The sequence below is a fragment of the Prunus dulcis genome, chromosome 3 (assembly GCF_902201215.1).
Source record: "Prunus dulcis chromosome 3, ALMONDv2, whole genome shotgun sequence".
NCBI lineage: Eukaryota > Viridiplantae > Streptophyta > Magnoliopsida > Rosales > Rosaceae > Prunus > Prunus dulcis.
The window spans coordinates 23,265,387-23,291,627 of NC_047652.1; the positions used below are offsets into that span (position 1 = coordinate 23,265,387).

At 40.0% G+C, this 26,241-nt stretch overlaps 7 protein-coding genes across 12 annotated transcripts; 5 read left to right on the forward strand and 2 right to left on the reverse strand.

The window, feature by feature from the left end:
- Nucleotides 1-226: 226 nt before the first annotated feature.
- LOC117621459 (heterogeneous nuclear ribonucleoprotein A1-like 2) lies at nt 227-2,933 on the forward strand. Its single transcript, XM_034351949.1, has 6 exons — nt 227-566; nt 683-723; nt 821-984; nt 1,082-1,181; nt 1,265-1,434; nt 2,104-2,933. The coding sequence occupies exons 1-6, from the start codon at nt 436-438 to the stop codon at nt 2,638-2,640; spliced, it is 1,143 nt and encodes a 380-aa protein (XP_034207840.1). The 5' UTR covers nt 227-435; the 3' UTR covers nt 2,641-2,933.
- Nucleotides 2,934-3,962: 1,029 nt separating this feature from the next.
- On the forward strand, nt 3,963-7,101 carry LOC117621460. Its single transcript, XM_034351950.1, has 3 exons — nt 3,963-4,224; nt 4,338-4,451; nt 6,708-7,101. The coding sequence occupies exons 1-3, from the start codon at nt 4,180-4,182 to the stop codon at nt 6,885-6,887; spliced, it is 339 nt and encodes a 112-aa protein (XP_034207841.1). The 5' UTR covers nt 3,963-4,179; the 3' UTR covers nt 6,888-7,101.
- Nucleotides 7,102-8,515: 1,414 nt separating this feature from the next.
- On the forward strand, nt 8,516-12,610 carry LOC117621458 (protein kinase PVPK-1-like). 3 transcript variants are annotated; one of them, XM_034351945.1, is made up of 3 exons: nt 8,516-9,025; nt 9,704-10,892; nt 11,548-12,610. In XM_034351945.1, the coding sequence occupies exons 2-3, from the start codon at nt 9,733-9,735 to the stop codon at nt 12,410-12,412; spliced, it is 2,025 nt and encodes a 674-aa protein (XP_034207836.1). In that variant the 5' UTR covers nt 8,516-9,025; nt 9,704-9,732; the 3' UTR covers nt 12,413-12,610. The 3 variants fall into 3 exon arrangements, with proteins under 3 accessions (XP_034207836.1, XP_034207837.1, XP_034207839.1); XM_034351946.1 differs by having other exon boundaries at nt 8,555-9,025; nt 9,697-10,892; nt 11,548-12,412; XM_034351948.1 differs by having other exon boundaries at nt 8,555-9,025; nt 9,717-10,892; nt 11,548-12,412.
- A 1,193-nt stretch (nt 12,611-13,803) lies between these two features.
- On the forward strand, nt 13,804-16,311 carry LOC117622595. Its single transcript, XM_034353331.1, has 5 exons — nt 13,804-14,311; nt 14,404-14,489; nt 14,999-15,304; nt 15,382-15,465; nt 15,635-16,311. Exons 1-5 carry the CDS (start codon nt 13,886-13,888, stop codon nt 16,011-16,013), a joined length of 1,281 nt encoding a protein of 426 aa, XP_034209222.1. The 5' UTR covers nt 13,804-13,885; the 3' UTR covers nt 16,014-16,311.
- Nucleotides 16,312-16,648: 337 nt separating this feature from the next.
- On the reverse strand, nt 16,649-18,043 carry LOC117622755 (U-box domain-containing protein 7). Its single transcript, XM_034353522.1, has 2 exons — nt 17,703-18,043; nt 16,649-17,581 (listed from the first exon to the last, which is right to left on the reverse strand). Exons 1-2 carry the CDS (start codon nt 17,918-17,920, stop codon nt 16,777-16,779), a joined length of 1,023 nt encoding a protein of 340 aa, XP_034209413.1. The 5' UTR covers nt 17,921-18,043; the 3' UTR covers nt 16,649-16,776.
- Nucleotides 18,044-19,213: 1,170 nt separating this feature from the next.
- On the forward strand, nt 19,214-21,598 carry LOC117622021. The gene is made up of 2 exons (XM_034352528.1): nt 19,214-21,274; nt 21,404-21,598. The coding sequence occupies exons 1-2, from the start codon at nt 19,214-19,216 to the stop codon at nt 21,518-21,520; spliced, it is 2,178 nt and encodes a 725-aa protein (XP_034208419.1). The 3' UTR covers nt 21,521-21,598.
- A 61-nt stretch (nt 21,599-21,659) lies between these two features.
- LOC117623252 (putative pentatricopeptide repeat-containing protein At3g01580) lies at nt 21,660-25,282 on the reverse strand. Of its 4 annotated transcripts, none has more exons than XM_034354162.1 (4): nt 22,815-25,282; nt 22,661-22,727; nt 22,071-22,158; nt 21,660-21,958 (listed from the first exon to the last, which is right to left on the reverse strand). In XM_034354162.1, the coding sequence occupies exon 1, from the start codon at nt 25,039-25,041 to the stop codon at nt 22,888-22,890; it is 2,154 nt and encodes a 717-aa protein (XP_034210053.1). In that variant the 5' UTR covers nt 25,042-25,282; the 3' UTR covers nt 21,660-21,958; nt 22,071-22,158; nt 22,661-22,727; nt 22,815-22,887. The 4 variants fall into 4 exon arrangements, with proteins under 4 accessions (XP_034210053.1, XP_034210052.1, XP_034210054.1 ...); XM_034354161.1 differs by having other exon boundaries at nt 22,578-22,727; XM_034354163.1 differs by lacking the exon at nt 22,661-22,727.
- Nucleotides 25,283-26,241: the final 959 nt, after the last annotated feature.

Below are 26,241 nucleotides of genomic sequence, written 5' to 3' on the forward strand. Positions count from 1 at the left end.
GAAGAAGAAATTGGAGTGGTTCATCAACTATTTTCCTAAACTTTTTGTGCAATTTTCTTTACATTTTTTCCCATCACTTTTACGTAACATTGAATTGGGAAAAAAAAAGAAAAAAAAAACTGGTATTTGTTGAAGTTTTGTTAATTAATTTAAAATAATTAAACTATTACTTGTATCAAAAATAAAAAACTAAAAAAAGCGGCCCTCTTTTTTAACAAGACAAAAAAAATAGGAAAACACTTTAGAATCGCAATATATCTTAAACTCAAATGCCGTGAGAGGGTTTAAGAGCCTCGGCACCAAATACTGAACAGAATACACTTTGAGTTTGGTCCTTTTCAGTCTTCGTCTTGTGTCTAGGGCTAACTAACTTCTTCTTCTTCTTCTTCTTTGGAGGAGCTCTCTGTGTATACTTTGAGTCAAAATTCAAAATCCATGGATTCGCAGACTAACGATGCCAACCTTGACGGTGAAGCTCACGACATTAACAGGTCAGACCACAGAGATGAGGCGGAGGATGAAGATTACAAGTCTCAACCTCATACTGGCGACGGAGCCAGTCCTGGGTAATCTCTCTTTCTCCTCTCCTCCACTTTTAGCCCCCGTTTGGTTCCACAGAAAATTTGGGCAAAACCAAGACAAAAACGAATCTCAGCTAGTTATTTTTTCTGTAATTCCGTAGGAAAATCTTTATAGGGGGTTTGGCCAGAGAGACAACTACAGGTAGGGTTTTCTTTTTCTTCCCTTTTTTTTTGGAGCTAATTGCAGTGTTTTTCTAATTATTAGGGTTTCTGATTGTAAATCTTTTGTGGTAATGCAGCGCAATTTATAAAGCATTTCGGCAAATACGGTGAAATTATAGATTCAGTGATAATGAAGGACCGGAAAACAGGGCAGCCCCGTGGGTTCGGTTTTGTGACCTATGCAGACCCCTCTGTCGTTGATAAAGTCATTGACGAAACTCATGTTATCAATGGCAAACAAGTAAGCTTTTTTACTTTTATTCGCTCACAATCTTGAGTTGCATACTTTCTTTGTCATATTTACCTGCTTTATGGTCTTTGTTTTTTATATTTTGTAGGTGGAAATCAAGCGCACAATACCGAGGGGAGCAATGGGGTCTAAGGATTTCAAGACTAAGAAGATTTTCGTGGGTGGAATTCCAACAACCGTGAATGAAGGTGATCTTTTTTCTTTTCAGTTTTTGGTTTTTCTTTCATTATATAGTTGTTGAGGTACTTATTTATTGTTTGTAAATGGGCAGATGAGTTTAGTGACTTCTTTTCACAGTTTGGAGAGGTCAAGGAGCATCAGATTATGCGAGACCACTCCACCGGTCGCTCCCGTGGCTTTGGATTTATTACCTTTGACACAGAGCAATCAGTTGACGAACTCTTGGACAAGGGGAACAAGCTTGAGTTCGCTGGAGCTCAGGTGAGCTATGTACTGAATATAGCCTATGCTTGCAATTATCTTACATGGTGCAGATCCTGAAATAGTTATTATGTGCATTAGCTATTGTATTGGTTGCAGTTAGCATGTGTTTGTCAAATTTTGCGTTGATGTTCTACATATCCTCTTTAATGTCAAGTACTGGTTTCGTTCATGGGAGGCCAGCTCAGTATCATGATTATGATTTCATGTTCATTGCATGTGTTGTTGTTCTCATGTTGGCAATTGATTTTTTGCTTCCTTCGTATGTGCCTGCTTGCAAGACCTCATGATAAAATTATAATTCCAGTTTGCTTTTTAATTTTTTTTCTTCAGTTGGTGGATGTTGAATAATAGTTCCATTATGGGTTGCGCTAGTTCGTTGCTTAGTTCAGTATAGTACCTGTAGATTACTGAAAGTTCCTGTTGCTTTATTTATTTTTGAAGTGATGGAATAAGGGACCATATACAAATGCTTGACCAAACAAAACTGAGGTGGAATTTATTGTGCACAAGAAAATAGTTTACATGTACTCTACAGCTGTGGGGTGAACATGCAGTTGTGGGAGAAATCTGGAATTCTTATATGGATCCAATTATGTTTTTACTAGATGCATCTTTGATCAATCAAGAGGCTTGATGATTTAGATTTTCATCTCTCATTTCTTGTAGGTGGAGATTAAAAAGGCAGAGCCAAAGAAGCCAAACCTACCTGCAGCCCCATCTAAACGTTACAGCGATTCTCGGCCTGCATATGGTGGCGGGTACGGAGATAGCTATGGGGGATTTGGAGGTGGCGGTTATGGTGCTGCAGGTGGTTATAGGTCAACTGCGGCCTATGGTGGTAGGGGAGGCAGTGCATATGGAGGATATAGTGGAAATGAATTTGGCGGCTATGGAGTATATGGAGGCGGTGGTGGTGGTGGTGGGGGTATAGGGGCGTATAGGGGAGAATCATCCATAGGATACTCGGGCCGTTATGGAGGAGCCTATAGCAGAGGTTATGATCTAGGAGGCGGTTATGGTGGAGCTGGTGAGAGTTATGGGGGATATGGAAGTGCTGGTGGTGCAGCTGGTGGTGGTTACGGGAGTGGTTATGATGCAGGTTTTGGAGGTGGCTACGGAGGTGGTAGTGGAGCTTCCTTTTATGGTAGTAGAGGGGGATATGGTGGTGCAGGTAGTGGTCGATATCACCCTTATGGGAGGTAGAAGGTTTGTTGTATTTTAGGACTAAAGAAGTCTTGCAGCCAAACGCAAAGGTGTTGTTTGTAGCTCTTGGCTTCAAGTCTACTCTACTGGCTTATGTTTCCAGTTTCTTTTGTTTTTGTGTCAAAGATGTTCCATATTTACCTTAGTTTAATTCTTTTTATTTCTTTGAAGGTTCAATTTCCATTTTACCCTTTTCTGTACCAAGACTACGAGATCAAAGGGACCTGGTTCTTTCTTATTTATCTGCCAATTATCAGTAACAGGCTGCACATTGTGCAGATGTTTGCATTAGACTCGTTCTCCGAAGATATTTCTTCTTCTTTTTGTAGGATCACTCTACCATTTATGGTAATGATTCCTTGACCTCATCCCTTGGAGATTATCTTACAAAATTCTCAACTGGTTTGCTACTTTTTGGTTGGGAAATAAGTCATCGTTCTTTCTTGCCCTTTTTCCCTGACAAGAAACAGAAAATTGTTGTTTGTGGTTTAACAATAAATAAAAAATCTCACATGTGCCAGATGACACGAATTTCTTCTTGTGGTTTCCAAGCACGCACATTTGAATTTCTTCTCACTCTCTTAGGCGAATTGATTTGGGTTTATGTAATGTATGTAATCTAGGGGCTGTTTGGAGTACTTCTGAAAGGGCTAAAAATGTTTCGTAACAACTAAAAGCAAGTTTGATAGTCTTTGCCAGAAAAATTTACAAGTGAATTTCTTCTCACTCTCTTAGACGAATTGATTTGGGCTTATGTAATGTATGTAATTTAGGAGCTGTTTGGAGTACTTCTGAAAGGGTTTAAAATGCTTCGTAACAGCTAAAAGCAATTTTGATAGCCAGAAAATTTTATAAGTGAATTTCTTCTCACTCTCTTAGACGAATTGATTTGGGTTTATGTAATGTATGTAATTTAGGGGCTGTTTGGAGTACTTCTGAAAGGGCTAAAAATGTTTCGTAACAACTAAAATTAATTTTGATAGTCTTTGCCAGAAAAATTTATAAGTGCTTTTGGGTTAAAAAAGTACTTTATAAAAAAGCAAGTGCTAGGTGTTTTCTCAGGAAAGCAGGTGGGTTTTTAATAAAATTAAGCACTTCTAAAAAAGTGCTTATTAACAGAAGTGCTCTTACATAATAAGCACTTGGATTTTAAAAAAAAAAAAAAAATTTACGCTCTTGTAATAGTAGCACTTCTAAAAAAACGCTTATAAACAAAAGTGTTCCTACATAAACATTCCAAACGGGCCTTAGTGTTTCTATTACATTTAGTTTTTAATAACTTTTCTCATGATACAATCAAATATTGAGAAAATGTTTGTAAACGTTCAAAGTCAAAAGTGGTCAAATAGCATTTCTCACTTTTCTGTTAAAAGAGGTGTGGTGTCCGATTGAAATAAGTTGATAATTCAGTGGCGCCTGAGAAATTAACGCCCCCAAACAAAAATCGGAACTTTTTTTTTTTTTTTTTCTGGCATTATTTCCCTTTCTCCGACCTGGTCTGCCTCTCAAGTATCAGCCGCAGAGAGCTCGAGAGAGAGAATGGCCATGGTGTCCTGGAACCTGGGCGTGGGTCCACACCCAAAGGTACACAGAGAGATAGATACACACCAATTCGTGGATTTTATTTTTCTATTTATTTATGTAATATTAGCTAATCTCCATTTTCTGTTCCCATTTCCTTTTTTTTTTTTTTCTAGCTACTTCAAGTCTCTTGCAGAAAGAAAGAGAGGAACAGAGATAACATTCACCCTTACAAAGTAATCGAAATCACGCCTCCGCCCAAGAACCTTGGCATTCGCTGCTTTCCCTCCGTAAGTCCCTACATCTTTTACCCATTTCTCTATTTGTGCTCATCAATTGCTCATTAACATTCATAATCCACTTGTAAATATCATTATTTTGGGTTTAAGCCTACCCAAATTGTGCTTCTCACTGTTGCTGGCTTCCCAAATTGAGATTACGATATGCTGAATTTTATTCTACCAATTGTTTTTTAGGTTTTTGTTTAAGGGATTGCATAGCTGGATAAGGAAAAATAAAAAAACTATTAAATTGAGAGGCTCAAGTGTTTCCCTTTCTTAGACAGATTGGGATATGTGCAGCCTTGTGGCAAAGAAATCCCACTAATAATTTTAGGAATGTCTGTTTAGCGGGGATTAGGCATGTGCTGCTTTGGAACTGACTGAACTATTTTGCTCTTGGTTATTGTGTTATTGTATTATATTCGAGTTCTGATCCATGATGTTTGAGATAAGTTTGTATGGTATGTTATTATGAGCTGTTTAAACTCAATTATTGTGATGACTAAGTATGAATGATGTGGATTAGGATGTGACAGATATACTAATTAACTTTAGAAGGAAGTTTTTAGAGTGTAAAAATCTGGAGATTATAATAAGAACGCTACGAATTGCCTAGCAGGCAGCTGCTTGATCGATGTCTTGAAACTTGAGAGAGTTGTTAACTGGATACATTTTGCTTAGGGGTGGCATCATCACATATTCCCATGGATTGGTGTAGGCAAAACTTCTGGGGAAGTCACAAACTGAAGCCCTTTTTAGGTTTCGGAGGAGAGTGAACCCCAATACATCCCACTTTTGCTATCTTTTGTCTGATAAGCATCACTGTGCCTGAGAAAAAAAGGCAAAACCATACTAAAGGCAGTGAGACGCGTTTTAATGTGTATTGACAGATAAGCAATACATTTCAAACACTCAGAAAAATAATGTTTGAAGGACATATCTGACATCTCCACATTGTAAGGTGCTTCAAGGAGAAAATGCCGCAACTCTGCTGGATTCAGGTCTCCATCTCATATCCTTTTGACTAGCCATCAACTAGCTGCCTCTGAATAAAATGAAAGAAATAGGATCATGTTTCTGTTGGGATATATGACCTTGGCTTGGGTAGGGATGGCAACGGGTCGGGTAGGGGCCGAGTATGACAATACCATCCCCATCCCTGCTCTCCATCCCCGCCCCCGTCCCCGAACACATCTCCATTTATTAGGTTTCGGGGAATCCCCGTCCCCGTCCCCGTCGGGAGACTATCCCCCATACCGCCCCAAATCCCCGATTTTTTTGTATAAAAAAATATTTATCATACATTTTAACATGAAGTTTCATATTACATTATCATTCAACACATCCAAATTAACTATAAAGTTCAACTCAACTATTCAAAATCACATCAATATGAAATTCCATAGAAAATTAGGAAGAATTAGGAGAGGGAAGTTAACTTAGGGTTAAACATAAATATTATAATTATATATTTATTTATTTAAATATAAACATATATATTTTCGGGTCGGGTTCGGAGATGGGGACCCCAATACCATCCCCTCCCCATACTCGACGGGGATTTTTCAAGTTCGGGGATCCCCGTACTCGATACCCATTTAATCCCAAAATCTCCCCCCGTTAAGGTCGGGGACCCGACGGGGACCCGCCCCTACGGGGATTTTTGCCATCCCTAGACTTGGGTCATCTCAAAGAAGAAGATGGTAAACTAAATAAACAGAGCTTGACATGTAGGGTTAGGATGAAGAGATTTTGAGGAAATTATTGTTGGCAAATTATGTTATAGTTTGAAGGAAATTATTTGACCTTGGCTTGGATCATCTCGTATATCTAAGGTCTTTGCATCATTTTAGTTTCTTAAATGTCTAGGCGCTATTTTATATTATTCGTAGATTTGTACTGGCATGACAGATGATTCAGATATGGGATCAAATGTTGGATCTTTTTATTTTGGCTAGCAAATGATCACACCCCCTATGAAACTTGAACTTCTAACACTTCCCTCAAACTTTATGTACACCCAAACTGATTGTTTATGTCTGTCATGTTGTCAGTATTACTCTGTAGGTTCATTTATGGGAATTAATAGTCCTGGTATGATTAGTGGAATTATGTGTGTCATGTTGTCTATATTACTCTGTTTGTTCATTCATGGGGATCAAGTAGGCCCTATAGCTATATGATTAGTGTAATTTACTGCTGGGGTATCTATTTTTCTTTTCTTTTCCTTGTGTGTGTATTCTTATTGAACCTTCCATGCTGCAGAACCTACAATGTGGGGAGAGTGTGACAATAGAAGGCCAAACTTACACAATCTCAGCTGTAACTCATAGGTACCAGCTTCGGAAGGGGAAGTACGAACCGAGTGAGAAGAGGCTTGATGTTTTGTCCTCGGCGAGATATATCTTAAATTTGTACTTGGAAAATTTACTAGAACAATCTTGACATTTTCTTTTATGTTATTATTTCCACTCAATCACTTGACACACAATCTCAAAATAAAATGAAGAGAATGTGGTGTTCTGTAGTTTTCTTATCACATCTCTTGCCAACTTGCTAGTTTGTCCATGTACAGTGAAGGAGAAAAAGAAAAAGAAAAGCAGAGGGCCTGTATTATTATTGCAATGGAGATAGATGCAATGATTGTTTGTTTCCAGGATTGTTCAGTGCTTCTAGTTTGTATAACCATACGTTTTCCTTCAACTTTTTTATCTTTTATCTGGAGGAAATGGAGAAAGTCTAGCCTGCGGAGGCACAGCACAGCAACACCGAAAATGATTGGTCAAAAGCAAGGACTTGGTTTAGGTGATTGGTGGCAGTGGTCCCCACTAGTGTGGACGTTGTCTGAACTCCCTCTAATGATTACACGTGTCCGTTGGCACCACTAGAGTTTAAGGTGCAACAACTCACAGCATCCGTCATGTTCAGGAGCCATTTATAACCGTCCGATGCTGATAGGAATCAAATTTTGAGGACTAGAAGGAAGTGGGTTTCTGGGTCCCACTTGATAGCAAAGCATGTTACGTGTATGTGGTCACCATCATGAAAGACTACTCAACTACCGTATTTGCCCTCCTTTTGTGCTTACCGTCTGCACTACATACACCAGACTCAGCGCCGGACCCACCAAAGCCCCCATGTGCAAGAATAGTGGGACCGAGCGGCGTGGCATTCTGGACCCACATGTCCGAAGTTCGTAACATGGAATTGATAACGGGCGCCCTGTCTGAAAAGACGAGTTTGCCCTCCATTTGCTTCACCGCAGGCGTACCGTAGTTTCATGCGCCGGGCATGACAGCCGTCCACGTGCTTCTGGCGATGTTCACGTGTGCGCATGTGACCCCGCCCTCCTGCTTCCCGCGAAAGAAGTTAATGAAATTGGTGCGCGGTTTACTTAAGCCCCATGTGATTACGACTAATATAATTTCATTATCATCGAAAAATTAACACGTAAATTAACGTCGAAAGAAAATTAAAAGTCCTCGATGCAGTGCCTGAAAAATATTTTGGTTGTGTTGACGAGATTGTCCAATTACATTCTACATGTGATTTGACTTGCATCACGACAAGTGGTGATATAAAAACCCATCAATTTAAAAATTGACGAATCTTTTAGCTCTTTAGATTAGATTCCATTGATAAAAAAACACATTATATTAGAGTTGTAAGAAAATTAAAAAATATATAATATTTCAGGAGAAAGAATGCTTGATGCTTGAAAATGCGACAATGATGAAGAATATTCAAAGCTTACCTTTGTTTTTACTGGTTTGGTCGTGAGACTACCACTTGATATTATGGTGTTTTCTCTAGAAGATCAAATCCTCAGAGTTTAAAAATTCACAACCATAATGTTCATGCATTTAAAACCTGAATTCGTATTTAGGTGTAACGGATTGGTTTACTGTCTTTATTAACTACTCTAATTCACGTTTACCAACAAAGAACGATTTAATTTTCTAATAAGAGAATATAAGCCTACTTTTATATTCAGATTTAAAAAAATTACTGAGGGTTTATTTGAGAAATAAAAAGGGGGACCCAAAAATCAGAAAGGGAGGTGCCCCATAAGCTATGATAAACAGTCTCCTAGTAGTACCCAATCAAAAGTGATTTTTACAAAAACAAGAACAAGAAAAGCAGAGGAAGAAGAGAGAGCATTTCTTTATTTCTTTCTTATAATTTTTTTTTTCCACTTCTTTCTTAGAGAACAGAGAGAACCATCCAAAGACAAAGACGGCTTTTAATCTCTGCTTTGCTTGTGAAGTTGGTTTCGTTTTCTGTATAATCCCATCTCCCATCCACACCACGACGAAAAACCAACAGAGAAACTACAACTTTTTCCCTCCCCATATAAAAATCATAAATTTATTACTATTTTTCCTTGGGTCCTTGTTGTTTCAACCTCTTGCTTTCTTGTTTCGATCGGATCTGAAGCTCTTCAGTGAAACCCAAAAGATACAGAGCAGACCCTCAAAGTTATTTCACTTTCTTTGTGAGGAGTTTGGGTCTCTCTCTGTCATTGTACCCACCAGCCATGCAAGATTGCTTGCTCTCCTCTGCTTTCTCTCCCCTCTGATCAGGTATTCTTAAGCTTTCTTTGCTTCTTTGGTGCTTTTCTTTGAGGTTCTTTTGAGTTGTCGTTCTGTCTGGATGCGGAGAAACTGTAGGGAAAGAAAGAAGAAAAAAAAAGTCAGGTTTGGTTTGGTTTGCAAAGAATCAAAATTAGAACTTGGGTTTGGTGTTTATCTGTATTGGGCTCCAATCAGTGGAGAATTTGGCTTTCTTGGCTCCCAAATGAAGAGAAATTTGTGTTGAAAGTTTTGTCAAATAATCAGTTTTTTTTCTTTATCGTCGAACATTTCTGTGCCACCAAAAAGGGCGTTTGGGTTATTGAGAAACTTGTTAAAGAAATGTAATTTTTTCCCTTTTCGTGGTGCCATTGATTATTCCATAAGTCGTTGGCTTCTGGCATTCATTAGATTGTGAATTAAGGCTCGCATCTTGAATTTCGGTTCAGCTGTAGATAATATCTTGTTTTCTCCTCATGGGATTTTCTTTAAATGTATATTGCCTGTGCAGATTTTGTGAATTATGTTGCATTCTGTATTCAAAATTGTCCTAAAACGCAGTTTCTTCCCCTACTCTTTTGTTACTTTATTTTGATTCTAGGAAGACATTTCAGTTGAAGATTCTGTAATTAATGCATTTAGTAGAGAGATTACATTGGAAATTGCATCTCTTATAATCTCAGTGCCCAGTTGGAATTTGCAGTGGCAGTGTGAAAGCTATGGAGTCACTGGCTGATGGGGTTGATTCTTTATCAAAGACTTGTCATTCTGCACCAGATGTAGGCAACATCCCTCCTTCCACAACTGGTACTCCTCGTCCTTCGCAGCCTCCATGTCCAAAACAATCTAGAAGTGAAGGGGTTTTGTCCCCATCCTGTGTGACTACTCATACTTATGGCTTGAAGACAGTTAGCTATCCAAATGGTTCTGTAATTAATCAAAAGAATCCCAACAAGACAGCTAACCGTACCACGCAGCAGGAAGAGTTTCTCAATATTGGAAAACATTACAACAGTTCAAACGGAGGAAAACTTGAACATGGAGGCCCAAATTATGTTCTTCACAAACCACCCGAAACTTCTTATCTGAACAAGGTTTCTGTACTAGAAGCAAAATCAAGCATGAAGAATCCTGTTGACGGTAGTGATTCGAGTACATTTCTGGAATCTAGAAATCATGTTTCAGGTCCATGTAAAGGAGTTTCTGGGCAGAAAAATAGCCACTTAATTTCTCACCCAGCAGCAACCTTTTGTGCAAGCCCTCAGAACAGTTTGTATTCTGCCTCTCTATATTGTGAAGCCAAACAGAGTTTCACCAACACAGAAGTCAGCGAATGTACAAGCAGCATTGAGAAGTCTGGTGAAAGTGGTGAAGTTACTAATTCCTGTGAGCTTATTGAGAGCAGCAAGAACAGCATCTATAGAGGCAGTACTGGCAGTGATGTTAGTGACGAGAGCAGCACCAGTAGTTTGAGTAATTCCATGTACAAGCCCCACAAGGCAAATGATACAAGATGGGAAGCAATGCAAGCTGTCCGATCTCATGATGGGATGCTGGGTATTAATCATTTCAAGTTGTTGAGAAGACTGGGATGTGGAGATATAGGCAGTGTTTATTTATCTGAACTGGCCGGCACTAAAACTTATTTTGCCATGAAGGTTATGGATAAAGCAGCACTGGCAAGTAGGAAAAAGCTTCTTAGGGCTCAGACAGAAAGAGAGATACTGCAATCTCTGGATCATCCTTTTCTGCCCACTTTGTATACACACTTTGAGACAGATAAGTTCTCTTGCTTGGTGATGGAGTTTTGCCCTGGGGGTGATCTGCATGCACTCAGGCAAAAACAACCTGGGAAGCATTTTCCAGAGCACGCTGCCAGGTTAGATATTGCTTTCGACTTCTACTTTCAGTTTACTCTTTGGTCTAATCACTACATATAGTGAACCACCTAATTACCTTATTTCGTCTGAGTAAGAAAGAAAATTAAGGAGCAAACAGATATTATTGATTAAACAGTTAGCCATAGCCAAGGAAAACATTTGGTGGTAAAAACTAGGTAAACTTGAACCCATGTTTACAATATTCTGCAAACTATCAACTATTGTATGCTTCGCCATTTCAAAACATACTTCTATGTGGCTCCCAGCTGTAACTTGTGAGACATTTCTTTCGGTGTCGTTTAGGTTATTAATGGAATTTTGTGGTTTTAGTAATGGTTAAGGTTGTCTTTGTAAGACTTATGGTCTGTATGTCTGGATGTAGAACTCTCCCTCCCTCCTCCCTCCCTCACTGAGTCATGTTCAATTTACGCCACACACATACACAGTTTGGTTTAGGTTACAAGAGGAATCATATTTCAATAATAGCCTTTAGAGAAAAGAGAGAAGCAGAACTAGAAACCCTTTAAAGAAAGAGAGGAGCAAAACTATACAAAGGACATCGAGTTTACATGTGTTTATTTGCCAAATTGCCAGAGATGAGAACATGCTATTAAGAATAATTATAGCTCCTTAATCTCCCGTTTGTTTTTCCAGGTTTTATGTGGCTGAAGTTCTCCTTGCTTTGGAGTATTTGCATATGCTCGGGATCATTTACAGAGACCTCAAACCAGAGAATGTTTTGGTGAGGGAAGATGGACATATAATGCTTTCAGATTTTGACCTTTCTTTAAGATGTGCTGTTTCGCCCACCCTTGTAAGATTTTCAAACTCAAGCTTGGAGACAAAGAAATCTGCATACTGCGTTCAGCCTGCATGCATTGAACCAGCTTGTGTAATGCAACCAGATTGCATTACACCGACATGTTTTGCTCCTCGCTTTTTATCAGGCAAGCCCAAGAAGGATAAAAAGAGCAAAGTGAAGAATGATATACACAATCAAGTGAGCCCTCTCCCTGAGCTCATTGCAGAACCCACGAGTGCTAGATCGATGTCCTTTGTGGGAACACACGAGTACTTGGCGCCTGAAATTATTAAAGGTGAAGGCCATGGCAGTGCTGTGGATTGGTGGACATTCGGGATCTTTCTCTATGAACTTTTGTATGGAAAAACTCCATTCAAGGGGGCAGGGAACCGGGCTACTTTGTTTAATGTGGTTGGGCAGCCTTTAAGATTTCCAGAGTCACCTTCTGTCAGCTTTGCAGCGAGGGACCTGATCAGAGGTTTACTTGTGAAAGAGCCACAGCATCGTCTTGCGTATAGGCGAGGGGCTACAGAAGTTAAACAGCATCCATTTTTTCAAACTGTGAATTGGGCACTAATTCGCTGTACAACTCCACCCCAGGTGCCAAAGCACTACATATTGGAAAGTCCTGATGCGCCAAAGCCACCAATAAACGGGAAGGTGCCGGGTGTTGACTTGAAGCCTTCTGGTAATTATTTAGAGATTGATTTCTTTTGATTCTTAGCCTTGTTTTCCTTGGATGAACAAAGTCTCCACAGATTCATGTGGGCGCTGCAGTGGTTCCTTTCCATTGCAAGGAATACAATTTGGTAGTTCCTTTGATAGGAACATGTAACTGCACCATTGTAATAGCAGCATTGAGAAAATGCAAATGCATTGAAAATGAGGAATGAAATTGCTGATCTTTTTTTTTTTTCTGCAAGCGTACTTTGATGTTTATGAATGCTTGCTTCTTTTTTTTTTCCTTCTTTATAAAAAAAATAAAAAAATAAACCATTTATGTAGGACCGTCTGCCTTTCGGCCTATATACTGATCGGAACAGATTGGCCTGGCCTGACCCGAAGATATGTTTTTCCATTAGGTTTGAAGACCAACAGAAACACCATGAAGATGTAATTATAAATTTCCATATTTTTTTAAAGCCACGCCTCCTTACACTTCATATTTAAATATTAGGATACGTAACACCCAATCAATTGTGTGATGTGACAAATTAAACCAGTATTAGAAGTTCGTCCAAGTTGGGCTCTGAGGTATGATTGACTTTAATCCATTATTAATATATAGCAGTAACGAAATGACCGTCTATTTCATGACAGAATGTGAAGGCCCAATTGTAGGTGGCCACTTCACCAATTTAATCAAAAGATTTCTCAAATTTTACAATTTTGACCTCAATCCCTATCTAAAGAATGAATCTGCAGGCTGCAAGGGAATCTCAGATTTAGTTTAGATGAGCGCGCTTGTACCCCAGATTCCAGGTACAGAAAGTGAACTGAGAGTGAGTGGTCCTCTTCTTTAGGTAGGGACCCTCCATCTTTGCGTGCAAGAAATATCTTTTTGCTCCCTCCCTCCAATATTCATTCAAATGGGATTATGATAATCTAATCCCAAGTTAAAATCAAAATCACTTGTTACTAGAAAAACACATTCCTTCATTTTCTTTTGTCGAAATCATTATTCATTCAAATGGGATTATGATAATTTAATCCCAAAGTTTTTATTCCATTGCCAAATTTTAGGCTAAAATCACTTTTAATTCTAAGCTAAGCACATGAACCTTCAACCTCCATTGCCTACTAATTAGTAATTAATAATTAAATTGTGACATATTTACTTACTATGAATAGAGAACGTTGTGAAAATAGAAACTTAATTTAGAGAATCAAAAACCTTAAATTAATTTATTTTTATATTTAATTACAAATTTAAACGTGTAATAAACACACACAAAAGCAGGAATTGAATTATAATAAGTAATATGCTGAGAATTGTTTAGTAGGGAATTCTCAGCTGACATTTTCTATATTAATTTAGTGGTAATTGCAATTGCCGCGCGTTTCTACCACGCTCACTCTGCGCTGTTATACGGTGCCCACGCTTTCTGTACCAACAATATCACACCCAATCCCCCGTCTACCCATCCATCCATCTCCCTTTCCGATCTTCAAAAACCCGTCGTATGCCGTATGCGCATTGCGCACCCATACCCATACCGACGCCACCGTCCCCTAAGCAGCCTCATCATATTAATAGTGACCCAACGCAACTTCTCTCTCATTTCCCTCTCAACTTCAACTTCAACTTCAACTTCTTCAACCTCCACTAGACGACCCCTTCTACTGCTCCCTCCTCCTCGCTCTCTGCGAACCCTAACAATGGCCTCCGATGACCTCTCCACCTTGCCCGCCGAAGATGAGAAGTACGGCTTCCAGAGATCAGAGATGTACGAGACCAAGCTCGCCGGTACCGTTGACGCCTACGACCGCCACGTCTTCCTCTGCTACAAGACCCCTGAGGCCTGGCCCTCTCGCGTCGAGGGCTCCGAGTCCGATCCGCTACCTAAATTCTTCGCCTCTGCTCTCAAAGCTCGCAAGAACGACATCGCTGTTAAGGTCCGCGTGAAGCTCGAATGCTACTTTTGCGTTTCTAATTACGTTTTCATGCTATTTTTTTTATGTCTTACTTTGTTTCTTCCTTCTGATAGACGAAGCTGACAGTATGTGAAGGACGCGAAGGAACTGAGTTTTCAGATGGCGATGTGTTGATTTTCCCAGAAATGATCAAATACAGGTAAATTCACCTTAATTAGCTGAGCTTATGGCGTTAATTTGGTCGGAACTTACTAGACTTAAATTATTAGCCAGGAGTGGTGTTTAGATTTTCAAATTTTGCTTAGCTTGACTTCAAGATTGCGCTGAATTCTAGCTAGGGATAGGTCTTATGATTTTGAGATTCCACTTTCTGAAGTCTCAAGTTAAGCTAGTCTAGTGTGTTTTGGACCTTCAAATTCTCCGTGTTCACTCTGAGATTATGCTGATTTTCTTGGCAATTGATTGGATGCGAGGTATGGCCATATTTAGTGTTTTAGTTCTGTTTTGACTTCCCTTGCTGACTAAGGGATTCTGATAAATTCAATGAACTATTTAGATATGTGCAAACTTCTGAATTTTGTTCTACAAATTGCATTTATGTGGTTCAGTCTATGACTCTGTCCTTTTATAGAATTAAAGAGTGTTAGGTTATTATTTCCTGTAAATTTCTCATGTGACTCTGAGGTTGTTTTTGTTTCTTGATCAAAGGGGATTGAAAGAGTCAGATGTGGATAGCTTCGTTAATGATGTCCTTGTGAATAATAAACCATGGGCATCTGGAGTGCATGAGGCGTTGACCGGCTCCCATGTATTTGTATGTGCACATGGTAGTCGAGATCGAAGATGTGGTGTTTGTGGACCTGTTCTCATTGATAAGTTCAGAGAGGAGGCTGAATTGCGAGGACTTACAAATCAAGTGTTCGTTAGTCCTTGCTCTCACATTGGAGGCCACAAGTATGCTGGGAACTTGATTATCTACAGCCCAGGTTCGGATGGAATCCTAACAGGCCACTGGTAATATCCCGATCATAGCAATTTAAACTTTACAATAATAAAATTGTGTTTTGAATATGTGCTATTATTAATTGCAGGTATGGCTACGTCACACCTGATGATGTGCCGGAATTGCTTGATCAGCATATTGGAAAGGGAGAGATCATAGAACGACTTTGGAGGTTTGTGTTTTTTGGGTTTTGCCTATGGTCTTCCCATCCTACCTGTAGTTCACGTCCACCACAAGCCTCTCAATTATTGATGCGTCTCTTCTTGCTTACTTGCTACTGACGAGACTTTGAATTTAATATTATAAAAGCTGAACATGAAATTCAATTTCATTCCTAACAGGGGCCAAATGGGAGTATCTTCTGAAGAAGGTGAAAAAATTAATGACCAGAAGCTCCCAAATGGAGAAGATAATAAGAAAAGCGAGGAGAAGCCCCAAGAAAATGGCAATCAGATTCAGAATAATGAGAACTTCTCAGGCTGTTGCCAGGGTGCTAATGGATTTACATGCTGCAAAGATGTAAGTTTGGAGCAGAACAGTGGAAGTGAGGAAAAGAAACTGAAAGAAACCACAGAAGCATGTGGCAAGAAGGATGCCTTGGGCAGGCTGTCAAGTTTGATCGGAAAATGGGAGCAAAGTGATGTTCTTGCAGCTGCAGCCGTGGTTGGAGCAGTGGCAACAGTGGCTGTGGCCTACAGCCTTTATAGAAGGTCAGGCTGAAACATATTCTAATCCATGCTGGTTTTTCCATGGATGTAGAGACGCTGATTTCTTTTTTTTATTTATAGAAAGATGCTATAACATCAAAATAATAATCCTTCAAACCATACGCTTATATGAAAGGAGAATGGTAGGTATATGTTCATTTTAGGAGGGTGGGATGAATTCCCGAAGCTAAGGCCATGGTTAAAAATATTTTGTCACAAAACTGAAATTTGTTGTTTTGTTGAATGGTTTTTTCTTGATGGTGGGTTTTGCTATGAGGCTGCTTGCTTAATGTTGATGTGGTGTTTTTCTATGTTTCCTTCGTCACATTCCCTGTTTTCTTTTTTCTTTATTTTGGGTATATATTTATGTGACCTTTTTTCAATTGGGAAGAATGGGATACTTTGCAGTTTGCAGCAGTTCTGACCTTCCTCCCGAATCTTTTTTTATTTAATGCTAAAATTAATATTAAATCTCCACTGGAAAGAAATCTAAACCTTGACGTTTATGAAGTTTGAGAGAAACAGAGAACGACATTGTTGTCCTTGTCGTTTATTCAATAAACGAGATGAACGACTATGTTCTTAACATCTTAAGATGTAGAAAAGGTCAGAGTTAAAGATCCAATCACATATTAAATTGTCGTAAGAGGTTCTGAAAGCCAATTCTATTTACGAAGAGAGGGCACCATTTTCACAATGACGCAATGAGTAAGTCTACCTACAGCCTACAGGACCAAAACTCGTATAATTTGATAATCATAAATAGTTGGTCGAGATCATGGTATACCACTGAGCTTTGCAAGCATCTCCTCCACCAGCCTTAACGCTGTTGTACTTGTCCCCACAACTCTCTCTTCTTCTGCATCAATTTCTTGCATAATCTGTTCTATGACCCTATTCCTCGACTGCTGGTTGCTCGAACCATAACCTGAGCCTGACCAGTCTCTCAATAGAAACAGCAACTCCCGTGCCATAGTTTTAGCCTTCCATGTTCCGTCCACGCTCAGCTGAAGCAGTCCAGGCATTGCTCCTTCCTTGAGTATCAATCCTCTGTATATTTCTCTGCAGCTCTGGCATATAAGTAGGAGTATTCTCACTGCATGCTCCTTGCGCTCCATTGACCCCTCTTCAATTATCTCAACCAGTGCCCTAATCGCGCCATGCGTAGCAGCAGCTTCCTTGAGTGCGTTCTTCGATGAAAAAATGATGTCGTCAAGCAGTGCAATTGCCTTGTCAACCAGCTGGCCTGGTTTTTCCAAGCTGTACTGGATTATTTGCAGCAAGGAAAATATTACGCCACAAGAGACCAAATAAGGTACAATCTGATGGCAGGTTGAGAGGTTGTGGAGTGCGGCTATGGCATCGAGTCTGGCTTGCATACTAATAATCACGTTGTTCATGTTGAGAATTTCAACCATGAGTTGGATGGCTCCAGATTTGGCAATTGCTGACTTGTTTGTCTTGCAAGATGAGAGAATCAACAAAGCTGCTATTGTGAGCTCAATCAGTGCCTCGCTTTCGCACCGAAGGAGGTTCAGCAACACCGGTAAAGCCCCGGATTTCACAATCATGCTCTTGTTCCTGTAAAATTAGAAAGAAAGTTAATCGTTCAGAACAGAAGAAGCAAGAGTGAGAGAGAGTCCCATGCTATAAGTTTATGGTAATTTGAATAGCCTAGTAATGGGTGGAAGAGGAGGCTAACCTTTCACTGCCAAAGGCAAGACTAAGCAGAGAAAACAGAGCAGCTTTAATGGCTTCAACATCTGGCGAATGAAGCATTGATATCAATGGAACCATAACACCTCTCTCAGCCAACTTGTGCCTTTGCTTGCTATTCAATTTACCGAGTTCAGTGGCGGCCTCAATCTGCGCTTCTCGATCGCCATTGAATAGGTTTTGCAGCACCAGTTCCTCCTCCATGATCTCTCAGTTTCTGTGTCTCAAACTCTCTCTTTCCAGTCTGCAAGAGTTTTCCTTCTGTTAGGTGAGGCTCTTAGCCTTTAGCTAGCCTCTCCCTCTACAATAGTGATGATAATAATAATAATGGCAATATAGGGATTGGTTGCTTGAAGACGTGATATTATCAATTGGCTTTTGTGGGTATCCGAATCCATTGTTTCAGTTAGAAGCAACTTACTATTCTTTTTGGTCAGCCTTCCCTTCTTTCTTAGTGTTTCTGATTTGGAAATACAATAACGATTCCTGAGAATGAATCTTTAACTTCCTTTTATGTAAGGCAAACGCCGTCAGCTTTTTGGGTTTTTGTTAGGCTAGGCTAGTCTAGCTTCCTCATGTTTTATTACACATTGTGCTCTCTAGCCCAATAGGAATTTTTGACCAAACCAAATCTACATATTTCCCCTTTTATTTTAACCCAATCTTAAAACAAGTTTCCCATAACAACTCTCTCTCACGTGACAATGCCTAACAAGTTTCTCTATTGCCAAATTTAAGTTAAGATCCTATTTATCAAAAAAGTTAAGATCCTATTTATCAAAAAAGTTAAGATCCCACATATCAAATCAAAACAAAACCTCTAAGTATCAAATTGAAGCCTCTGTGCACTATGATCCACATTAACGGGTCAACGAAACCTCCATGTATCAAATCAAAACCGAAGCTATTCTCGTTATAAGTTTGTTTTTCTACTCCACGAGAGAAACTGAAGATTTTATGCACTAATTAGAACAAGTCATAATAGTACATGTGTTGAAACTTTTTTTTTTTTTTTGGGGTGATTAATATCCAATAAACTATGAATTCTCCATACCACTGAAAAAGTAAAAAATAAGTAAAAAAAACTCTTCAAATAAAAAAATAAGTACACAACAACCACCTTTCACTCGAGTTGAAGTCGTCCTTTTTGTAAATTAGAGTAGTTTAGAAGAAAAGAAAATACAACAGCCCGACCGGGACATCTCCAACGTCGGTGTTTCTGGTAGCAGGAACTCATCTCCTGCCTCCTCAGAGTACCATTTAAATGTAGAACCAACATGCCGGTAGCGGCAGCGTTTTCCATTTCTGGGGTGTTGTCGTCTAGACTTCTAGTTAAGTTCGCGCGGGCCTTTTAACACTTGTAGCAAGCAGGAGGCAGAAAGTCTCGGATAATTCTTCCCCATAAATAAATAAATAATAATTAAATAATTAAATCTCATCCAAATTTAAACACATGGCTAAACTCACCAAATTTAATCAACAAAATTATGATTATCAATGTCATCAAATCATCCGATCATCACCCAAAATCTTCTTCCTCCCACAAAAACCAATAAACACCGTCGCCGCCGCAAAAGGAAAAATAACCACTCTAATCCGGATGCCGATCCCGACCCGCATTCCGAACCCCCACCCCCACCTCCACCACCCGAACCCGAACCCGAACCGGAATTCCAATCCCCATCATCGTCGTCATCACCATTGCCCATCGACGACCCTCATGTTCGCATCGCGATGTACGTGGCCATGGCTCACGCAGGCCTCGCCTTCTCGCTGGCCCTCCTCTACGGCGTCACCAAGCTTCTCCAAGGCTACTGGCGCCCGATCCACTGGGCCATCCTCTGCTCCATGCCTCTTCGCGAGCTCCACACCGCCCTCGTCTCCTTCTGGTCCCACTCCCTCAATCTCGGCCTCTTCGAAACCTTAATTGCCCTCCCAATCGCTGCTCTTCGCGCCACCACCGCCTCCCTCTTCGATTCTCATACCGCCATCCAGTGCTGCCTCCTCCGCCGCCGCAACAAGCCTCGCCGCAGAAAACGACAATTCAGGTTCTCTAAGCTCGTCCAATGGCTCATTTCTTTTGCCCTCTTCGTCGTAGTCTACGAGAGCATCGGCCTCGTCTCTGTCCCGGCTTTTGCACTTGCCTGCTTCGTCGCCTATGCCCTTGGTTTTAGAAGCATATTAATCGATCCTGGCGTTGCAACCACACTCTCGGCAATCTCGTCCGTACGTAGACTAAAATCCAAGAACAACAATGATAAGAGTAACAATAGCTCTGGCTCTGCTAATTTGGGCGGCAAATTTAGCCGGTACATTACTTGTTTGATGCTCAACAGGTTGAAGACGACGGTTGCGATTGGCTTGATCATGGTTATGATTGTTGGGTCTGTGTTTGGATTCGTTTTCTTTTCGTATAAGATCGCAATGGAAGGGAAGGGCGCTGTGATTTCACTCAAAGCCCATTTGGAAGAGATGAACTATAATTATGCAGAGAGGGTTGGATTTAAGAGATGGATGAATGAGAACCAAATCCCAGAATTGATTGATAATTACGCCACCAATTTTTACGAGACCGTCTCACAGAACATCGATTCTTTGGCGGCGCATTACAATGTGACCGAGGTTGTGGACAGCGTGAGGCATTATTTGAGCACTAATCACGACCATAATCCCATGTCGCAGAGTAATAAATCGGAGGCCGTCGATTTTTCGAGTATTAGCAGGAATGGTGATTATCTTAATCATCAGCATGAACAAATGATTAGCAACAGTAATGTTCATGTTCAGCCTAATTTGTCGGACAAGTTGCATAGCATCCAATCGAGGGTGAAGAACAGAGAATGGGGAGTGATTTATAAGGATATTGACCGCGTGTTTAGAGAATTCAGGGCTTTGATTGCTTTGATTGCCAGGGAAGATTTAGCAGAGAAAACCAAATCATTTTTATTACAGGGTCTGGACGTCTCAAGAAGGGTACTTGCTAGTGGTACCATGGTTTTGGCGGGAGGTGCAAATTTGTTGTTCTTCATGGCAGTCTCTCTGGTTTCAGGAGCCGCTGGATTGTTCAATTTCTTCTTCGAATTGACGGTGTTCTTCTGGCTCTTGTACTACCTGATCACCACTGATTCCGGCGGCGTTATGGATCATGTCCTTGGGATGCTGCCGCTTTCCAAATACACGAGGGTTCGATGCGCCCAAGTGCTTGATCATGCTGTGAGCAGTGTGCTGTTGGCAGCTGCTAAGGTCACATTCTTTCAAGGGTGTCTCACATATCTCTTGTTCAGATTCTACCGCATCCATTTCCTCTACATGTCTACCTCCCTTGCCCTGATGAGTGCCGTTTTGCAAATAACGCCGGCTTGGCTTCTGTCGATCCCCGCGGCCCTGCAACTGGCCATGGAAGCAAGATATATAGATGCCATTTTGTTGACGGTAATTCATCAGATACTGTTGGAGTATGGCACAACTGCCATCCAAGATGAGATCCCGGGACAGAATGCCTACCTCACTGGCCTTAGCATACTTGGTGGCATTGCTCTTTTCCCATCCATGTTGGAAGTAAACTTTCCTCTTGCCAGATTTTTAATTATTAATTATTATATTGCATGCACATTCTTCTCAGTTAAAGTTAAATCAACAGCATGAATGAATGGAGTTTGAATTGCCTTTTTGTTTTTGTAATTACAGGGAGCGATTATGGGTCCTTTGCTGATGACAGTGATGATTGCCTTCAAAAATCTATATGTAGAATTCGTCCTTGCTTCTGGAACTAGAGAGGAAACCAGTGCCCGTTCATACAACTAAGTTTTCTTTTTTCTTCTTTAAAAATTGTTAGAAGGAGAATATGATGACAGTCCTATATACATAACCTACCTAGAGTCATACAATTGTCTTCCTTATTAAGTGAAATGAGTGTGTGCGTGTGTGTATATATATATATATATATATATATATATATATATATATACATATAGCCAAAGTTTTGAACACAGAGAAAATATATATGCCCCTGCTATGGATAGATTACTCTGGTCATGTGTGTCCGTACTCTCCCTCTCCGAAAAGCTAGACGCACCGAAACTTGATTGTCGTGCAACGCCCCAACTCACTGAAATCTCAAACGTACATGTCATGTCATCTCTACATTGCCAAGTTCTGAGGCTATTTCCAAAGTATTGGGCCGACTTTTGGATATCAACATTTTATTGCAGTTTCTCCACCAACAGCAACAGGTAAGGCTCCCTGCTCAGAAGCATACATTATAGGATATCAAACGTACAATAGAATAGATACTACAAAATAAAATCTAGAAAATGAAAGTACTCCAGGACTGCTAGCTGCAGGGCGTATGTACCTTACATAACTCACTGTATCCTCCTCAACCAAGCTTCTTAGTTTTCATTGAAGCACCCAACCGCTTTCAAAAGTGTTGACTACTTCAACTGCAAGAATTGCGAGCATCGATATCTTTCAGTAAACATACAAAACAGATATTGATAAGTATTAATTCACTATAAATTCAACAATACTTAACACTGGAAGGAAACCCTAAAGTACCTCGTCTTTAATGTTAAACCACACATCCAACAGTTAATTCGAAGTAAAACATTTGTCCAATTTGATATCATGTTTTAAATTAGTCAAAATATTATAATAGAAGAAACCATTAACAATCACAATATGCCTATAATTTGATTGGGGCTTTAGCCTCTTCCTTTTCTTCAAACAGACATGAACAAAGATGTTGCCACTAGCTAAACGGAAAGGCTTTCTTGCTACCCCTAAAAACACATAATATTATGAAAAAATAAAAATTCGAGTTCTCAATATTAATGTAGAAGTATAGTAAGGGTTTCTGAACCGAAAAAAAATCATTTCTTCTTTAAGGCAATGCTCTAGGGTTTGGTAAACCATTGCGTTGTCCACCGTCAACCTCGCACTCACTTTAGGGTTTGAGGTCAGCAATTTTCGAGTCAGAAAGCAACTTGAGGATCATAAAGCAACCGCATATCTAAACAAGCAGAAAGAAATACATTAAAGCAAGCAAGAGGGGAGCCAAAAATTGAATAGACTAAATCAGAGGGTCAGGTGTCTATACCTCACTTCAAATGGGTTCAGGTGCATTTGACATAGAGGCTTAACATTCAATTGGTTTATTAAACCACCTTAGCTTAGGCTTTTACGCACTTCAAATCTGTGAAACATCCTCCATGCATGTCATGTTGCTGGAAATCAACATCAGGAACATAACCTTCCTCTCTCATTTTCACCTCTAATGTTCCTAGCAATCCAAAGATCTGATCAGAATCTTGGTGACGTCTATCTCCAGCTACAAAACTATGGATGTCACCCCCCGCCTCAACGACACTCTGCCCGGACATCTTCTTTAACCCCTTCTCCCTTATCAAAGTTCTAAGATCCGCCACATGCTCCCATTTATTGTCCATGGCATATATATTTGAGAGCAGTATGTAATATCCTGCATGATTAGGATCTAACAGAAAAAGACTCTTCGCTGCAACCTCTCCAAGCTTGGTATCGTTATGAATCCGGCATGCACCAAGCAAGGCTCCCCAAACATGGGGCGCAGATGGGTTTGGCATACGCTCAACAATTTCCATGGCCTTGTCCAGCTCTCCTGTGCGGCCAAGAAGATCAACTATTATTCCGTAGTGCTCAGGTCCAGGTTTCAGTTGGTATTCACGCACCATCATATTGAATATCTCGATACCTTCTTCAACCAAACCTGAATGACTACAAGCAGATAAAACAGAGAGAAATGTTACATCACTGGGCTTAACAGCTGAGTGCTTAACCATCTTATCAAAAACTTTTAAAGCTTCTGCTCCTTGTCCATGAACTCCATAACCTGCAATCATTGCACTCCAAATAACAACATCCTTGTCCTTTATCCCTTCGAATAATCGGTTAGCAATGTCTATGCTACCACATTTTGAGTATAACTCTATGAGTGAAGCTCCAACAAAGATGTTATTCTTGAAGGCCCGTTTAATCACATAAGCATGGAGGCAAAGAGCTTGTTGAAGAATCCCTAATCCCGAACAAGCTGTAAGAAGCTTAACCATAGCAACAGCATCAGGTTGAGTTTCATCTGACAACATGTTGCGAAAGACCCCCATTGACTTGTATGCCATTCCGTTTTGAGCATACCCGCTTAACAATGCAGCCCAAGAAACCACATCTTTCTTGGGCATTCTTTTGAAAAGGTCGAAAGCTTCTTGAGGTGCTAAGCACTTCATGTACATATCAATCAGAGCTGTAGCTACTGTGATATCTAACTCGAAACATTTCCTAGTAGCAAGTTCATGGATCTTCTTACCCTCTTCTAAATTACCTGCCACTGCACATGCTTGTAATGCATTAACCACAGTTACTGAATTAGGTTCAATTCCCCTATTGATCATTTCATTGAAAAGATTTAATGCTTCTAGTATAGGCCCATTGTGAGTGTAACAGGCAATCATGGAGCTCCAAGAAATAACATCTTTTTCTGGCATTTTCCCGAACAAGCTAGCTGCAGTCTTGACAGAACCTGTCTTTGCGTAGAGATTCAGCAATGAATTAACTAAAGATAGATCAGAGTTGAATCCGTTCCTAATAGCAACACCATGTAAACAACTTCCAAGTCTAAAATTTGATAACTGAGCACAAGCAGAAACAGCACTAACAAGGGTCACTCGGTCAGGATCAACGCGCCCCACCATCACCATTCGGGAAAAAAATTCCAATGCTTCTTCAGGATTGCCATTCTGCTCATATCCAGTAACCATAGAAGTCCACAAAAACACATCCGGTTGAGAAAATTCGTTGAACACTTTTAAAGCGTCACCCATTTGTCCACATTTAGAATACAATTCAATCAATGCAGAACCCACAAACATGTCCAATGCAACTTTCTCATGTTTCTTTACAAACCCGTGTACTATTTTGCCATATGCAAGTGCCCTTAACCCAGTACAGGCCTTCAGAGCAATGGGTATTGTGAAATTATCAGGCTTTTCATCGTTGGCTCTTGAATCAGAAATCATATTATGGAAGAGATATAAGGTCTCTTCCCATTGATTCTCTCTACAATGGCTTCTGAGCGTGGCGTTCCAGAGATAGACGGTTCTGTTTGGTGTTTCGTCGAACACCTTGCGGGCATGACCAAGTGACTCGTATTTAGCATACAAAGCGTTGAGTTTTGTGGCAAATAAGCTGTCATGGGCGAGGCCAGCTTTAAGGGTCAGAGAGTGCAATTGTGCCACTGATTTCCCGCTGTTACATGCTTCAAACAGATTAACAAGCACTTCCCTCCCTTTCATACAGAAAATAAAATATACTTGCAGACCCACAAAAACTCACAATATGAAACGTACCTGCGGTTGACGTCTGGGCTCTGCCTAAGCAATTTGCAGGCGTTGGCTTATGATGGGTCTTAAGACCCAGATCGATTTTCGTTGGTAGTCCAAGTTGTTCAGCCCATAATTCTCAGTGGGTCTATGTCGAACCCAATGAAAGTCTTTTTTTTTAATCTTTTAAATGGTGAAGAAAATTTAAAGAATATTACAGTGAGTCACTCATGCTCGCGAAAGATGGTTCTAATTGTTGATGCATATATGGTTTATCAGCATGACATATGCAATTGACCTTCGCACTATGCAACAATCTTTGAGACCATAAAAACACAGACGTCTCAATTTTGTTCAGTCTCAAATGGCACCTTCAACTTCAATAATTGAAGTTGGGGATTGTATTCATTTTAAATAAATACATAAAATAAATTATGGTTGATTTGATCCATTAGTGACGACACACCTAAGAATTCTTGGAATTTTTTTATTTTTTTGAGTATAAGTGATTAAAGGGTCTAAAAAACTCAATGAATTGAGATATACCTAATTGGCGAATCTTTTACATTTTCAAACTGAAACAGTTGGATCAAATTTTCTTCTAACCCTTTCAAAGCACATATTAGCTTAGTGCTTCAAGACACAAAGAAGATCTCAATTCTTAGCCATCAATCATTCTGTGGTCAAGCTCATTGGACTTGGGCTCTCATTCTCTAGCCACCGCCCATTTTCTTATCAACAAATAGCTAGCTAGTAAAAGTAGTATTAGGCTGGAGTCTATTTAGCTATACCTGTTTTGTAGTCTATTTGGTCCCAGCAATCGTCTCCAACATTGGTTGGTCAGTTTCAATTCCATGCAAAGGTTGCATACCCAAAGTTTAAAAGGTAGGCGAAAAGCTCACGTTATTTATTTTCTTTCCTATTTTTTTGTCCTTGCCTACTCGAACATGCGTCAACCCAAACCGACCTATGAAATACCCTAATAAATCACACCAATGCATATTTGTTTTGTCACAGCTTAATATTATAATGCTCCACCTGGCAGTGCCACGCGTTAAAATAATACACAAAACAAGTAAGATAATATCAGAACCCCAAAAGTGATTTGCCTTCCTAATAAGTGGTTTGGTCCTAATAATGCTCCTCTCCCTAACTTTGGCAACCAAAAAAACT

Bases quoted from the DNA above. Each gene is read 5' to 3' on its own strand.
- LOC117623252 (XM_034354163.1), bottom strand. From the start codon at position 25,041: ATGAAAGGGAGGGAAGTGCTTGTTAATCTGTTTGAAGCATGTAACAGC.
- LOC117621459 (XM_034351949.1), top strand. From the start codon at position 436: ATGGATTCGCAGACTAACGATGCCAACCTTGACGGTGAAGCTCACGAC. The intron at 567-682 runs GTAATCTCTCTT...GTAATTCCGTAG, and splicing joins GGCGACGGAGCCAGTCCTGG to GAAAATCTTTATAGGGGGTT. The intron at 985-1,081 runs GTAAGCTTTTTT...TATATTTTGTAG, and splicing joins ATGTTATCAATGGCAAACAA to GTGGAAATCAAGCGCACAAT.
- LOC117621458 (XM_034351945.1), top strand. From the start codon at position 9,733: ATGGAGTCACTGGCTGATGGGGTTGATTCTTTATCAAAGACTTGTCAT. The intron at 10,893-11,547 runs GTTAGATATTGC...TTGTTTTTCCAG, and splicing joins TTTCCAGAGCACGCTGCCAG to GTTTTATGTGGCTGAAGTTC.
- LOC117622755 (XM_034353522.1), bottom strand. From the start codon at position 17,920: ATGGAGGAGGAACTGGTGCTGCAAAACCTATTCAATGGCGATCGAGAA. The intron at 17,582-17,702 runs GTTAGCCTCCTC...CTAATTTTACAG, and splicing joins CTTGCCTTTGGCAGTGAAAG to GAACAAGAGCATGATTGTGA.
- LOC117622021 (XM_034352528.1), top strand. From the start codon at position 19,214: ATGTCATCAAATCATCCGATCATCACCCAAAATCTTCTTCCTCCCACA. The intron at 21,275-21,403 runs GTAAACTTTCCT...TTGTAATTACAG, and splicing joins TTTTCCCATCCATGTTGGAA to GGAGCGATTATGGGTCCTTT.
- LOC117622595 (XM_034353331.1), top strand. From the start codon at position 13,886: ATGCGCATTGCGCACCCATACCCATACCGACGCCACCGTCCCCTAAGC. The intron at 14,490-14,998 runs GTAAATTCACCT...TCTTGATCAAAG, and splicing joins CCAGAAATGATCAAATACAG to GGGATTGAAAGAGTCAGATG. The intron at 15,466-15,634 runs GTTTGTGTTTTT...CATTCCTAACAG, and splicing joins ATCATAGAACGACTTTGGAG to GGGCCAAATGGGAGTATCTT.
- LOC117621460 (XM_034351950.1), top strand. From the start codon at position 4,180: ATGGCCATGGTGTCCTGGAACCTGGGCGTGGGTCCACACCCAAAG. The intron at 4,225-4,337 runs GTACACAGAGAG...TTTTTTTTCTAG, and splicing joins GCGTGGGTCCACACCCAAAG to CTACTTCAAGTCTCTTGCAG. The intron at 4,452-6,707 runs GTAAGTCCCTAC...TCCATGCTGCAG, and splicing joins GCATTCGCTGCTTTCCCTCC to AACCTACAATGTGGGGAGAG.